Below are 13,958 nucleotides of genomic sequence, written 5' to 3' on the forward strand. Positions count from 1 at the left end.
ATGGTGGGGAGAAAGTATAAAATTTCTTCTTGTCAAACTGCTGTGAGAGGCAGAGGATCAAGGCTAGCAAAAGTGTTAGCAACCCTACTAGAGACTAAAGTCTAGATTTTAGTTCTGTTCAGGCATTTGTTATCATAGTTCATGGGTAGGCAAACTAAGGCCCGGGGCCCGGATCCGGCCTAATCGCCTTCTAAATCTGGCCTGCGGACAGTCCGGGAATCAGTGTGTTTTTACATGAGTAGAATGTGTGCTTTTATTTAAAATGCATCTCTGAGTTGCTTGTGGGGCATAGGAATTTGTTAATCCCCCCCCCCGAATATAGTCTGGCCCCCCCACAAGGTCTGAGGGACAGTGGACCAGCCCCCTGCTGGAAAAGTTTGCTGACCCCTGTACATAGTTAAAGAAACATTGGGGGCGGGGTGTGTGGAGAGATAGTGGGCACAAGTGTGTTAGCTCCACCATACAGTACTTTTCCATTTCCCTCTATGACCTCAAGCGTGACTCCATGGCAAAATCTGTATTCCCGGAGGCTTCTGCACAAAATTTATATATCAACTAATTGTAAAGACCTTAAAGCTGTTTACATCAAGCATATATTGAAAACTCTTGTTGCTGTGTTTTCACTGTTCTAAATAAGGATAGGGAGGATTTTAGGTTGCTCCCCAATTTGCAGCAACAGACTATGCCTGAATCAGAATGTATACATACAGATTACCATATTTTTCGCCCTATAAGACGCACTTTCCCCCTCCTAAAAAGTAAGGGGAAATGTGTGTGCGTCTTATGGTGCGAATGCAGGCTGTGCAGCTATGGCTGAAGCCAGAAGAGCAAGAGGGATTAGTGCGCACTGATCCCTCTTGCTCTCCTGGCTTCAGGGATAGCCACACAAAGCCTCGAGCACAGCGGGAGCGCTCCTCCCTCTTCGCTCAGGAGGCTTTGCGTTGCTTTCTTGTTTCTTGTTTTCCTCCTCTAAAAACTAGGTTTCCTCCTCTATTGTCGGGTGCGTCTTATAGAGCGAAAAATACGGTAGATCGACCTCAGGTTTTCAAACCTTTCTGAGTGTGATTTGCTAATCCTTCTTTTTTAAAAATGAGATGGTCTAATGGTTCTTTTTTCTTTAAAAACAAAAGTTTAACAGCAGCTTATAAAATGTCCTTAATGAAGAAAAAGAAGGAAAATTAATATCTCACACGGGAAACGTATTGGATACAAACTCCAACTCCCTTTGCAGAAACAAAAGCTAATAAATTTGTAACTACGTTTGAAAGTCAGGAAACCAGTGGCTGCTAAACAAAGGATTAACACCTGAACTGCTGCAAAAAAGCAAGAAGAAATAAGAACTTTGTATCCTTATACTCAGTGCATGGGAAATCACCTTAAATTGTTTAATTTGGCTTATGAATGATTGGCTCTCTGTGTTTTTTTAATTGGATTGTAATTTGGTTTGAGATAATGTGGCTGTTATTGGATTAGTATTAAAATTAATAAAAATTATTGTAAAAAAAGAAAATAAGAAAATGTGGTACTTAAAGCACTTGTTCAAAATGTTTGAATTAAGAGCCCCTAGAAATGGCATTATATTACAGGTGAATTGTATGGAGAAAAAGATAGCACCCTCCATCTAACTATGAGGCAGATATCTTTTTTCTGTCCTGTTATCAAAGATTTCTGCTTTTAATATGCAGTTTGAAATGCTACTTGAAATGCAGTTTATAAGGATTATTGTTAATATGTTTAATTTTTAAGTGACAGTCAGTTCTGCATACCCGCAAGACTCCAAGGAGAAAGATGTAGATCCTCGCATCCTGAAAGCTATAAAGAAGATGGAAAGGTTGGACCAGATATTGGCCAACAAACAATCTCAAGAAAGGGCAATTAAAAAACAAGGCAGGGAAATGAGAACTAAACTGTGGGAAGATTTTCAGGTTAGAAATAATTATAATTTTGATATATGCACTTTGAAATAACTTCGTTAATATATTCAGAATTGTTTATCTGAGTGTTTATAGTTTAATTTTTAATTTAATTTAATGTAATTGTTGCATGTTATATCTCTAATCATGTAAACAAATATCTATCACAAAGCAACCATGTTAAACAGTTTAAAGATGAAAATGAATAAAAACTGTTACAAAAAAATATTTCAGGTTAGAAACATACAATTAAAGTTCAAAATTATTCTGTGAGCAAACATTTACGTAAACTAGCATGATTTAATGGGACGCGGGTGGTGCTGTGGGTTAAACCACTGAGCCTAGGACTTGCTGATCAGAAGGTCGGCGGTTTGAATCCCTTCAACAGGGTGAGCTCCCGTTGCTCTGTCCCAGCTCCTGCCAACCTAGCAGTTCGAAAGCAAGTCAAAGTGCAAGTAGATAAATAGGAACTGCTCCGGTGGGAAGGTAAACGGCGTTTCCGTGCGCTGCTCTGGTTTGCCAGAAGCGGCTTAGTCATGCTGGCCACATGACTCGGAAGCTGTCTGTGGACAAACGCCGGCTCCCTCGGCCCATAGTGCGAGATGAGCGCCGCAACCCCAGAGTCGGTCACGACTGGACCTAATGGTCAGGGGTACCTTTACCTTTACCTTTAGCATGATTTAAAACGATGCTCAAATTTAAATTACTCATTGTCTTAAGAAAATCAGATGCTGACCTTATATGGGAGAACTGTTCAAGTCTTTATTGATCTTATGACAAGTGCTACCCTGATGCAGTATTCACAAAAGCATGTGCTACTCCAGGGGCAGGCAACCTAAGGTCTGGGGGCTGGAAGTCGCCTTCTCAATCCAGCCCGTGGGTGTTCCAGGAATCAGCATGTTTTTACATGGGTAGAATGTGACCTTTTATTTAAAATGCATCTCTGGGTTATTTGTGGGGCATAGGAATTCATTCATTACCCCCCCCCCATATAGTCCGGCCCACCACATGGTCTGAGGGACGGTGGACCGGCCCACGGCTGAAAAAGGTTGCTGACATCTGTGCTACTCGGTCCTTAGTCATACCTTTAAAATAGTGTTACTAACATGCATTTTGGAGATCAGTGGTGGCCAGGGTTACCAGGTGGAGCTGCAGAGCCACCCTCTCAACACTGGTGTCACTGCAGCTGGATGGGGCAGGTCGGGGGTGAGGTCAGGGCTGTGTGGATGCACTGACATGAGCATTCAGTTTGACTTAGCCAGCGCATCTGCACAACCCCAACCCGTCCCATCCCTGCTCTGCCCCAGCCCCACCAGGGTCATCTGCAGAGATGAGAGTGTTGGGAGGCTGGCTATTCCTCGCTATACTGTCACTGTCATATGCAAGAAAGTTGGCACATCTGTGGGATCTTCTGGTCTACCTTTTCTTTGGCATGCAGTATTATATAAATGTAAATTTATTTCTTGTTCAGTCTATGACATCTCGAAGTTCTTCCGTGGTTACCGAAGAAGCAGAAAACACCAGGAGATTTTTAGCTTTGACCACACCGTCACCGGAAATGCCTGGTAAGTGTCAAATCAGAGAATAATAATAATAATAATAATAATAATAATAATAATAATAATAATTTATTATTTATACCCCATCCATCTGGCTGAGTTTCCCCAGCCACTCTGGGCGGCTTCCAATCAAGTGTTAAAAACAGTACAGCATTAATGTTAACCATGTTGTTCTCCGCTTTAATAGTGTCACTATTGTTTAGGCTACGTATGTAGATAAAAATTAGGCAGGCCTTGCCTGCAGGCTTCTAGCTTAACAAATCCACATGTGACATACTTGTACGTAAACTTTTTGAATTACATTTAAGACTTCATGTGTGGTGCTTTAAATTGGTGCAAACCCACTAAATTACCATCAGGTGGCAGTATTTGACAATGGAACATGCTTGCTGAATCTTTCAGTATTATTTTTTTTTTTTTAAAGTAAGGAGAGATGGTTTGCCCAGGTGCTAAAACCGAAGCACTCCACCCCCCCCCTTTTACTTTACAAAGGTACCTTTTGCTGTAGAGATCATGTTTCTCATTGATACTGGCCAACAGAACTATGCATAGTTTAAATAGTTTAGGATCCTCCTTGCCCAAGGCATTTGTACTGCATATCTACAGTCAGGCCCATTCTGTCTGAATTTTGCTAAATAGCTTAATTTACTTGAAAATAAAGGTTGGAATGTAATACACTAATTAGCTCTCAAAGAGGTTAGCGTTTAATCAGTCTTGGCACTATGAAAGGTGAGCTTCTGAAATTAATTTTGCAGTTGACTGTCCACTAGGCAGAGGGCCTATAGGGAAATGCAGAAAGTACAGAGGCAGTGATAATTTCCCAATTAACAGCGGTAATTCAAAACAGTAGTCTTTAAGGTGCTACATGACTTTGTTGTTTTTGCTGCAACAGACTAACAGGGCAATCAAATACATTTCAGTCTTTTTGAAATATCCTGAGCATCTGCAGTGCCTGAATAAGAGACTGTATTGTGTAGTCTACTTGACTAAAAGGCACACTATCTACTCAAGCTGGCTTGTATTATTCATGTCATTGTCTATCTTGTGGTTCTTGCTCTGCATGTTCTGTAGAGTTGCCAGAGAAGGGCTGTTATTTCAACACGTTTACATTATAGTTTCTGGCTGATTCTTGGCTGACGTTTGAGAGCTTTATGAGCACTAGCTAGTTTCAGACAATGAAAAGATAAATTTCTTCACCGAACTGTTCTGACAGCATTTGTGGGTAAATAATCAAACTGGCTCTGTGCAAAGTGCATGACATAGTTGTGTTGCTGCTGCTCCATTTATTCAGCTGGTCCCTTTAATAAACATATACAGTGGTACCTTGGTTTAAGAACAGCTTAGTTTATGAGCAACTTAGATTAAGAACGCTGCAAACCCGGAAGTAGGTGCTTTGGTTTGTGAACTTTGCCTTGGAATAAGAACATGTTTCGCTTCCTGTTGAGTGTGTTCCATTTGTAAATTGAGTCCCCCGCAGCTAAAGGAAAGCACGCCTCGGTTTAAGAACACCTTGGTTTAAGAACAGACTTCCAGAACGGATTAAGTTCGTAAACCGAGGTACCACTGTATTGTGCTACTGCACAGCCTACTGTAAATGTAGGTGAGGATACCCATTTCACCAAATGCAAGTTTGTTCATAGGTCCATTCATGGGCGTAGCCGGGATTTTTGTTAGGGAGGCAGGCCTTTGTTGTGGGGGGCAGGTATTTTGTTAGGAGGGGCAGAACCTCAGTTAGCAATGTACAGTACAACCTCGACTTACCACCGCCCCTACTTGCGAACAATCCAACTCACGACCACAGCAAACCCAGTAGTAAATACTGGGTTTGCCGCGATTCACGCATGCGCAGAAGCAGCTTCTGCTGACTGCACATGCACAGAAGTCTCTGCACATGCACAGAACGGCGCTGCCGCCGAATGCGCATGCGCAGAATGGCACTTCTCCCAGCGACCCGAATCTACTCACGAACAGACCTCCAGAACGGATTCCGTACGTGAGTAGAGGTTCCACTGTATTTTTATTGATTGGGAGGGGCGGCTGCCTTTCCCTGCCCCTCCCCCAGCTACGCCTATGGGTCCATTCTTGACACATCAGTTGCGTTGTGTGACTTGACTCTTTATCCTATGCCAAATGGGTAAAGGAATTGGTCTTTGTATCTCTTTGTACTTGCAATCTATTTATATTTTTTTCACTCCTTTTAAAAGAATTAGACTAAAAATTGTCTTGTCTCTTATTCATTGCTACTCAGATTTGTGAAAATGTAATTTTACGTGCCACAGGAATCATCCAAAAGGTACCTTTTCACACTCCTGAATTAGCACTGCAACATTCCCTAACTAAAGCAGGCATATAGCACTAGTATGACCCTATGTGTCTGAACTGTTGGAAGTGGAAATACAGCCATTATGAGCATCTGGATAATATAACCATTGCTTGACTGTGCCGTTACTGTAAATATCTTTAATCTATATGGCTCCCTTCCTTCAGTGAGCAGATGGGATGTTAGGGCATTTCCATATGTACTAGATAACTATATCAGATCATAGCTGAAGGCGTAGAAATCTTCATATTTACAGAAAGTAATGCATAGCTCAAAGCACATGGCCAGCCTTTGAGAATGAGGAGTAGATAGAAGAAGTCATTTAATTATATTTCCGGGTTGTTCTGAAATGGTAATTTTAGGGAGTGGGAGAGGTGGCACAATGGCATTCCTTTCTGTGAAAACTAGATAATTGTATATTCTGTTGAGAGAAAGAAATGATACTAAGTCTCAATGTAGGTGTCTCCTTGATCCCACACCACACTACCAGTGGTCTGGTCATTGAAGCTAACTACAATGCCAGTCAGTCATCAATATGAAACTTTACAGGCTTCCATTCTTACAAATATTGTTGATATACTCTTCACAGGTACTGGTGAATATGTGACTGTTAATCTTTTTGTTTTGAAATGTAAATAATTATCAGTTATTTAATGCCACATTTTATTAACAGACTCTCCTGCTGCTGAAGAAGATGAAATGTTTGTTAGTGTATTTCACACGCAGATTCATCCAGAAAATTATGGGAATAATAGTAGGCAAAGCAAGCAAGGTACAGGTTATATCAATTTACCTTTGTTCCATAGATCCAGTGACAATTCTGCCTTTTGCCTGGGGATACTAGTTTAGACATAATGGGTAATCATATTGTCCTGTTACAAGAATGATCCTGCATGCATCTTAGACTCAAGTGTTCCCATCTCTTCTCTACTCTTTTGTAGGTGTGAGGAGGTTAAACATGTCACTTTTGCTTTTGAACAGAAGACAGTTTCCTGTTAGGATGAACTTGGGGACCTGTGGTTGACAAACAAACCATTATAAACAAATGAAGATATAACACTCTAGTTAGAAATCTGGGCTGCAGATAGCAGCCTACCTGGATATGTAGTGCAGTTTTGGATTTGTATCTCCTAAAGTTTTGGGGCAATTACTACATCATATTTGTAGTGGCTTTAACTACATTTCCTTCTGAATGATGAGGAAGGCAGTGCTATTAGAGTACTGAGTGCTTTGGCAAAAAGGCAGTGTTTAAAGAAGTAAATATAAGTTTATAGCACATTCAGAAATATGTAGCATAATACAATTTTGCAGGTTTGAATTACTACATAATCATAAGTGTTTTCTTGTTGTGGGAAGTACAGTATATTTGAAGTATAATGACAGTCATTGTCCTGAGCAGATTTATGCTAAAGGTAAAGGTAAAGGGACCCCTGACAATTAAGTCCAGTTGTGAAGGCCGAGGGAGCCAGCGTTTGTCCACTTCCGCAGACAGTTTTTCCGGGTCATGTGGCCAGCATGACTAAACCGCTTCTGGCGAAACCAGAGCAGCACACGGTTTATGCTAAGGGAAGGACTGTTCAAATAATGGGAGTAACTTCAGGCATAGATAGGATGAGGCCAGTGGTTCCCCAAGTGGTGGGATTACTAATGGGGGCACTAAGAGGCAAGAGGGTGGCAGGGGGCACTGGAGGTGTAAATGACTATCAGATAAATATCACTGGATCAAGTTCATTAGTTTTGTTGAATTAATTTTAAACTAAATAGTTTTAATTGGATTTTGCATAAATGTGCAATTAAATTGTTACTGTTTTGAATTTTATTGTGTTATCTTCCTTAGTAAGTCGTGCAAACCACTATTCTAAGAAATGCTTTTTATAGGGTAGGATAGGAGGGGGCACTGGGGATAAGGGGGTGGTGGCCCCCAAAAGTTTGGGAACTACTGGATTAGTTAGTTGCTTGAAAATTTTGTGCATGACTGTAACAAATGACTTTGCACTGAAATCCATCTAATTTTGTTAGTCATATTTTTGAAAGGTTACTGAAATTAATATAGTCTGAAATGAATAATACTGAATTATTTTTGTGTACTGTAGATAGTGAAATGGTAAATTGGATGAATTGATTGTTTTTTAACTATTAATTTGCCCAGTTATACTTTTAGAATTTTTTTTCCTGAATTGCATGTTGTTTAGGTGACGATAGAACAAGAAGCTCAATAAAGAAAATGGAAAAGATGACTAAGAAAAGTGAAACAAGCAGTAAAAAAACTGATTTTGTTAAAAAGAACATAGAGGTATGTGTTAACAGTCTGCATGGCAAAGTACAGGATTAGAACTCTTTGTCAAGTCTCATCATGCTACTCATTTAGAAATTAATAATGGATGATTAACTTTGCTACAAAGGTTATCCTATATATAGCCTGCCTGAAGTTTTTAGGAAAAGGATGATAACTAGATTGATGATCACTTCAGCTAAATCATGTATTGCTGGGAAAACGTTCTAGAATCTACTGAACTGGCATTTATGAAGCCCATGTTGTTTATTTTGTACTATCAGGCTCTTCTAATGCTATGCCTGTGGTTTTTTTCTGCTGTCAGGAAATGGAAAGGAGACTTACGATTATTCTTATACCTAAAAGTTGTGAGTGGTATGGTGGAAGATAGTCCTGCCACAAGACTTGTATGGAATTTGTTCAGATCCTTGAACATCAGTTTCCCATAGATTACATTGTGGGCAGTGCAGAGCCTATGGTCTAGCTATGTTTTAAAAAGAGCCTTGCTGGATCAAACCAAAAACCTGCCTAGTCTAGCATCCTGTTTCCCAAAGGGGCCAGCCAGATCATTTGAGGAAGCCTAGAAGCAGGGCAGTAGCAACTGATAATCAGATATATTGCCTTTGATTGTGGTAGTATCATATGACTACTGTTACTAGAAGCTATTGATAGCCTTCTCTTTCACTGATTTGTCTAATCACCTTTTCAAGCTGTCTAAGTTGGAGGTTCCACATGGACTTATCCTTGAAGCCCTTACCCTACCTCTCTCTTTCCTGTCCTATGTGCCCATGGAGACCATTTCCCCCACAACTGCACTGCAGGACTAGGGAATGATCCTGGATCAAAAGCAGCTCTGTGCATGTGTTTGTGGGGAAGAGATCAGCAGATAAGGATTGGGTTGAATAGTCTCCACCCACATAACCCTTTGATCTGTCACTGGCTTGCTACAGTCATGTGTACTCTGGCCCTCGGCTACTGCCGGTGTGGTGTAGTGGTTAAGAGCGGTAGACTCGTAATCTGGGGAACCGGGTTTGCGTCTCCGCTCCTCCACATGCAGCTGCTGGGTGACCTTGGGCTAGTCACACTTCTTGTAGTCTCTCAGCCCCACTCACCTCACAGAGTGTTTGTTGTGAGGAAGGAAGGGAAGGGATTCAGAATGTTAGCCGCTTTGAGACTCCTTCGAGTAGTGATAAAGCGGGATATCAAATCCAAACTCCTCTTCTTCTTGTGCTGTGAATGGCATAGGTTGTTTGAGCATTGAGGTCAGCCATTATTTGTGCAAAGTTTTTCACCTTCTGACAAAATTATCTGAAACCCATTTGTCCTTTCAGGTGGATTTGTTGATACATATTCTTCTGTATCAAAAATATGAAGATTTCAAAGTATTCTTCATAAGCCACCACATTTGTTATCATATACAGTATTGCAGTGGGTGGCTTGCTAGCAGCAGCAGCAGCAGCTGGACTTTATTTTATTTTTATTTTTAAAATTATTTTTATTTTATTTTCATTCATAAGTTTAATAATAAAAATGGAAATATAAAAGATGTAAACATAATGAAAGACTATAATACCACAATGGAGGTTAAAAGCTCATCATTCCATCATCAGTCTTCAGTGGCTTCAGGCTTCCAAATTACTTTCTTTATTCAGCTGGCCAAGGATCCAGTTAACCAAGTAGTTATGCCAGAGGAAGATAAGAAGAGGCTGTCAGAATTGCTGAAAGATACTGAAGATGAGAGCAGTGAACTTCAAGTAACTCAGGTACACAGATATTCATCCAGGTTGGTCCAAAACAGTAGTGTGTACTCTCCATTTCAGAGGATTAGTGCAGTTCTGGATTCTTCTTTGGTTTTCAGTGGTGGCATAAAATTTTACATGGAGTGGAACCTTGCATCTGTGTGGATGCTTATTGGTGACATGCAAGCACTACTGCTTTGCCTGAGTGTACACTGACATTTTCTGAGTACTGGGTAGTGAGAGTTAAAAAGTGATTTGTTTATTTGGTTTTTTTGCTACAAAAGTGGCTACAAGAAGAAAGTAATTTTCTTTATCTTACTTGTACATAAGTACCTAATATATTGGGATTTGTCTCCTCTTTGCTTTATAATGATATTTAAAATACTTAGTATTTTCCCAAGCACTCTTAGGAATAAGAGCCTCTAGCCTGCCAGTAATCAGCATTCTTCTGGTGACTTTACAAAACCATTCTCAAAACTTGTGGACCTCTTATGATCGGCCTGTTTGTCGGCACCCAAGTGGCGATGCAGCGTGCCTCTGAACAGGTGCAGAGTGCACCCCTCCACCCCCCTTGCTGCTGAGCAGTACCAATACCTTTTTTCCCTAGAAAAAAAGCACTGCCCCCATCCTTTATGCAAGTTATGTATAATCAGTATTTTTATGAAAAGTTATGAGATGTTGCTTGATTAACTAAAATTTTAACACACATGGTTTCGTATCAGATCTGCATTTATTTGTGCTGAGGAGAATCCTTTTCTCTTAAAAATAACATGGCAGGGTTTTTTCGGTCCTAGTTTATATGCCCAGATAGTATGACTAATTTGTTATTCCTTTTTCTAGGAAGAAGCAGCTACAATGCTAGCACCAGGTGAAGGTTACACACCTGAGCCATTGGAATACCATCACCTCACTGAAATCAATGCCAAACTCAAACTAGTAATCTCTGATGGAAATTTATCTGCAGATCAGAACTCCTGTTCAATAGTCTCTAAACAGATTTATCAGGTACAGTGCAACTTGGAATATACCTTTAAATGCTCACTAGCCATTGCTTAACATGGGAATTTGGAGATGCTTTAATTCTAGTGAATTGCTTCCTGTTTTCCTTGAATCCCTGTCAGCTTATCCTTCTTGAGCCAATCTAAGATATATTGAACCCATTACATTCCCAATTGGGACATGCAGTCAGACCCAGCTGTTTTCCAAATGTTTGTGAGACTCCAAACCAATTCCACCCCACCCACTGTTCTGAAACTCCTCTTGCTACCACCCATCTATCTGCATATTCACCTTGCTGTTTGGGCTGAAGTGAAGGACGGATCTTTCTGCTCCTGATGCTGCTATGGCAGGAGCACTGAGAAATACTGTTTTGCATTTCTCAGTTTTTCTGGCACCTTGATCATTGCTGTAACTGAAGGGAGATACCTCTTTTCAGCTGCTGCTGCTGCTGCTGCTGCTACATCCAGGTCAGCAGAGTGGTAAAGGCAGACCATTGCGTGAAAGGGAGGGGATTAAAATCTGAGCAGCAGAAGAATTCAAGAGGTTGAAATGCTTATCTCACAGTTGCTGAGGTTTGTGTTCTTATCATAGAAATAGTGATGGTTGGTGACATTTATTCTCAGTTCCTTGTACCAAACCTAGTACTAGCACAACGGCAGGTTTCCAGTAAGTTAGTTTTAGTTCACCTGAAGCTGTGCATGTAGTGTTAAACAATGATTTAGCGTTTTGTGTGAACCAGCCCAATAGCAGTGCACTGGGTCATATTTGGAAACCAATGCTCTGCACTTAGCTCCCATGTCTATATTTCTCTCTGCAAGCTGTTGAGCTCTGGAGCATCTATGCAATGTTTATGTAAAATTATGCTCTCCTTGTAATATAACAGAATACTGTTTTGTGAAACCATCAAGGTCAGTAAGACTTCTGAGGGAGTATAAAATGAACAAAAGGTTAATGCAAGCTTCTAGGGTGCTTGACTTTCACACACTATCATCATTTGGCAGAAAAACAGCAGAACAATAATCAAAGGAAGTTTCCTCATATTATTCTAATGTCTTGGAATAGGCCTGAAAGCAAGAGCCTAATTCTGCTGTGCTCCCAGGGAGCCTGTGGACCTCAAAGCTGTCACTGGCCCAGGACTGATTATTATCCTTCCTGGGCATTGAGCCAGATCAGTTTTATGGGAAAATGCCTTATTTTTGGAGAAACAGGAGACATTAGTTTAGAAGGCTAATTAAAGGAACGCAGTTCAGAGTAGGCTTCAAATGTCAGAATAGGAGGTATTTGCAATAATGTGTTTAAGATTGTCAGAGCTGTAGTCCATCATAGCTTATGAGTGTGTTCATATCATTATGTGCAATCAAACTATATTTTTGCACAGTGAAATACAAAGTTGTCATTAGATACATCAGTGCAAACTATGTTTTCTGGTGAAACAGGTAGGTTGCAGAAGAAGTAAACATTTGCCAGCAATCTTTAAACTTTAACCAATCTTTTTAGCATAAATTACTGTCCATAGATTGCGTGTGTTGAATGCTTTTGCTGCTCAGAACTAGTGATGGAAAATACATTTGCTGTAGGAGTACAGAGAAGGCCATTATCAGAGGAAAAGCCACACAGGCTGGATGCAGCTTCACTTTTCTTTGTCATGGTGGTCTCACCATCTTATTTTCTCTCTCTACTTATTTTTGTAATTGTGGTTATCCCTGTCAACTGAAGATAACATTTCATGCATGTGTTGAAGTGAACGCAGAAGCTTAAGCTCATGCCATAATAAATTGGTTAGCCTTTAAAGTGCTACGAGGCTCTTGTTTTTACTGCAACAGAGTTTATGTAGCTGGCACTCTGGAAAATATGCTTGGGGAATATGCCACCAAATGCAAAGGAGGAGAAGGTCCTTGTCTTTCAAGAGTTGTGTAGAAAAAGGAATTAGAGCATGTGCAGCTTTTTATAAAAGGATGGGACAACTTTTAGAAATCCAGTCTTTCTAAACAAATGTGAAAGGTGCAGAATCCCTCTTTTCTTTTGCACCTGACAATCTGGGTTTTTTTAACGGTCAGAAATAGTATCTTTATTCTGATAACTAGCTTTTTATATAGCTGTGCCAACTTTGTGTAGGAACCTTCATCCATCTTAATTAACTGCAATAAGAATACTTTACTGCTGTAGAGTGTTCTTTTATTGGTCTTCATATTTTAAACCTTTCCTTGCTGCATTGGGAATATTGGCCTAAAAGTATCATGGAAACAATCTTTAACGAACACCTTGCACAATACCTTGCTATCTCAGGATGGCATTGGCAAGGATAATCGGAGAATCTTAAGTATGGAACTCCTCAACCATGGAGAGAGGAATAGGAAGAAGATGGGAGTGAAAAAATCGGCAGCTCAATCTTGAAATTTCTAGCCCTGCCTCCACTTAACTGTTGTTACTGGACAACTTGTGAAATGGTGCGATACTCCCAGTGTTTTGTTTCCTGGCAAGCATTTATCAAGAAGCAGAGAGAAATCCTATCTTAGGACTAAGGGCCAGTGCATACATTCCAAAGAATCGGAATGCAGACTCACTTTGGATATTGTTTTAACAGGAAAGTGGCTAAGAAATATTTAAAATTAATTGAGAAAGAATTGGTGCAAGTGACTTGTACTCCTTCACCTGCTTCTTTGTAATGTTAAGGCTGACCTAAAGCACCCTACTACAGGCAGGTTTGTTTTTTTAAAAAAAGAAGGATCATCCTTGAGCAAAACAGGGTTGTTTTCACACTTCCTCCTTAGCTCTCTCCTATTATTTTTTCATATCTTCTTCATTATTTTTGTTCACAGTGAATTTTCTCATTTCTGTGCAGCACTCTGCACTCATATTTACCTCTCTTGTTAACTGGTTTATGTGACGCACCTTCTCAGATCCTTCCTTGCAGTGCCTTCCTTTGCATCTAACACAAACTAGTTGCTTTTACTTTCAAAGTTCTCCATAGCCTTGCCCTATTCTGTCTTTCTGACCTTATTTCCCAGAAGTCTCCTGTTCCCTTAAACTACCTTGCTCAATTATTGCTGCCCTTAATAGTTTGAAACTTGGAGAATGCCTACATGATGCCACTTCTTGCTGTCTCTTGAAATGCTTCTTCAAAACCAGCCTTTACTGTGAAGCCTATTCCTCACT

General features: G+C 40.3%; 1 protein-coding gene across 3 annotated transcripts in view; it reads left to right on the top strand.

Moving 5' to 3' along the window:
* The window catches only part of FSIP1 (fibrous sheath interacting protein 1), a 104,268-nt gene that overhangs the window by 6,226 nt on the left and 84,084 nt on the right, over positions 1 to 13,958 (top strand). For all 3 annotated transcript variants that reach the window (XM_083450339.1, XM_083450338.1, XM_083450337.1), the window contains exons 5-10: positions 1,747 to 1,925; positions 3,385 to 3,478; positions 6,466 to 6,564; positions 7,985 to 8,085; positions 9,717 to 9,827; positions 10,644 to 10,808. In XM_083450339.1, coding sequence (XP_083306465.1) covers positions 1,747 to 1,925; positions 3,385 to 3,478; positions 6,466 to 6,564; positions 7,985 to 8,085; positions 9,717 to 9,827; positions 10,644 to 10,808 — 749 coding nt within the window. The remainder of the gene's footprint in view (positions 1 to 1,746; positions 1,926 to 3,384; positions 3,479 to 6,465; positions 6,565 to 7,984; positions 8,086 to 9,716; positions 9,828 to 10,643; positions 10,809 to 13,958) is intronic.

The sequence above is a fragment of the Podarcis tiliguerta genome (genome assembly GCF_965153285.1).
Source record: "Podarcis tiliguerta genome assembly, chromosome: 1".
In the NCBI taxonomy this organism is placed as follows: domain Eukaryota; kingdom Metazoa; phylum Chordata; class Lepidosauria; order Squamata; family Lacertidae; genus Podarcis; species Podarcis tiliguerta.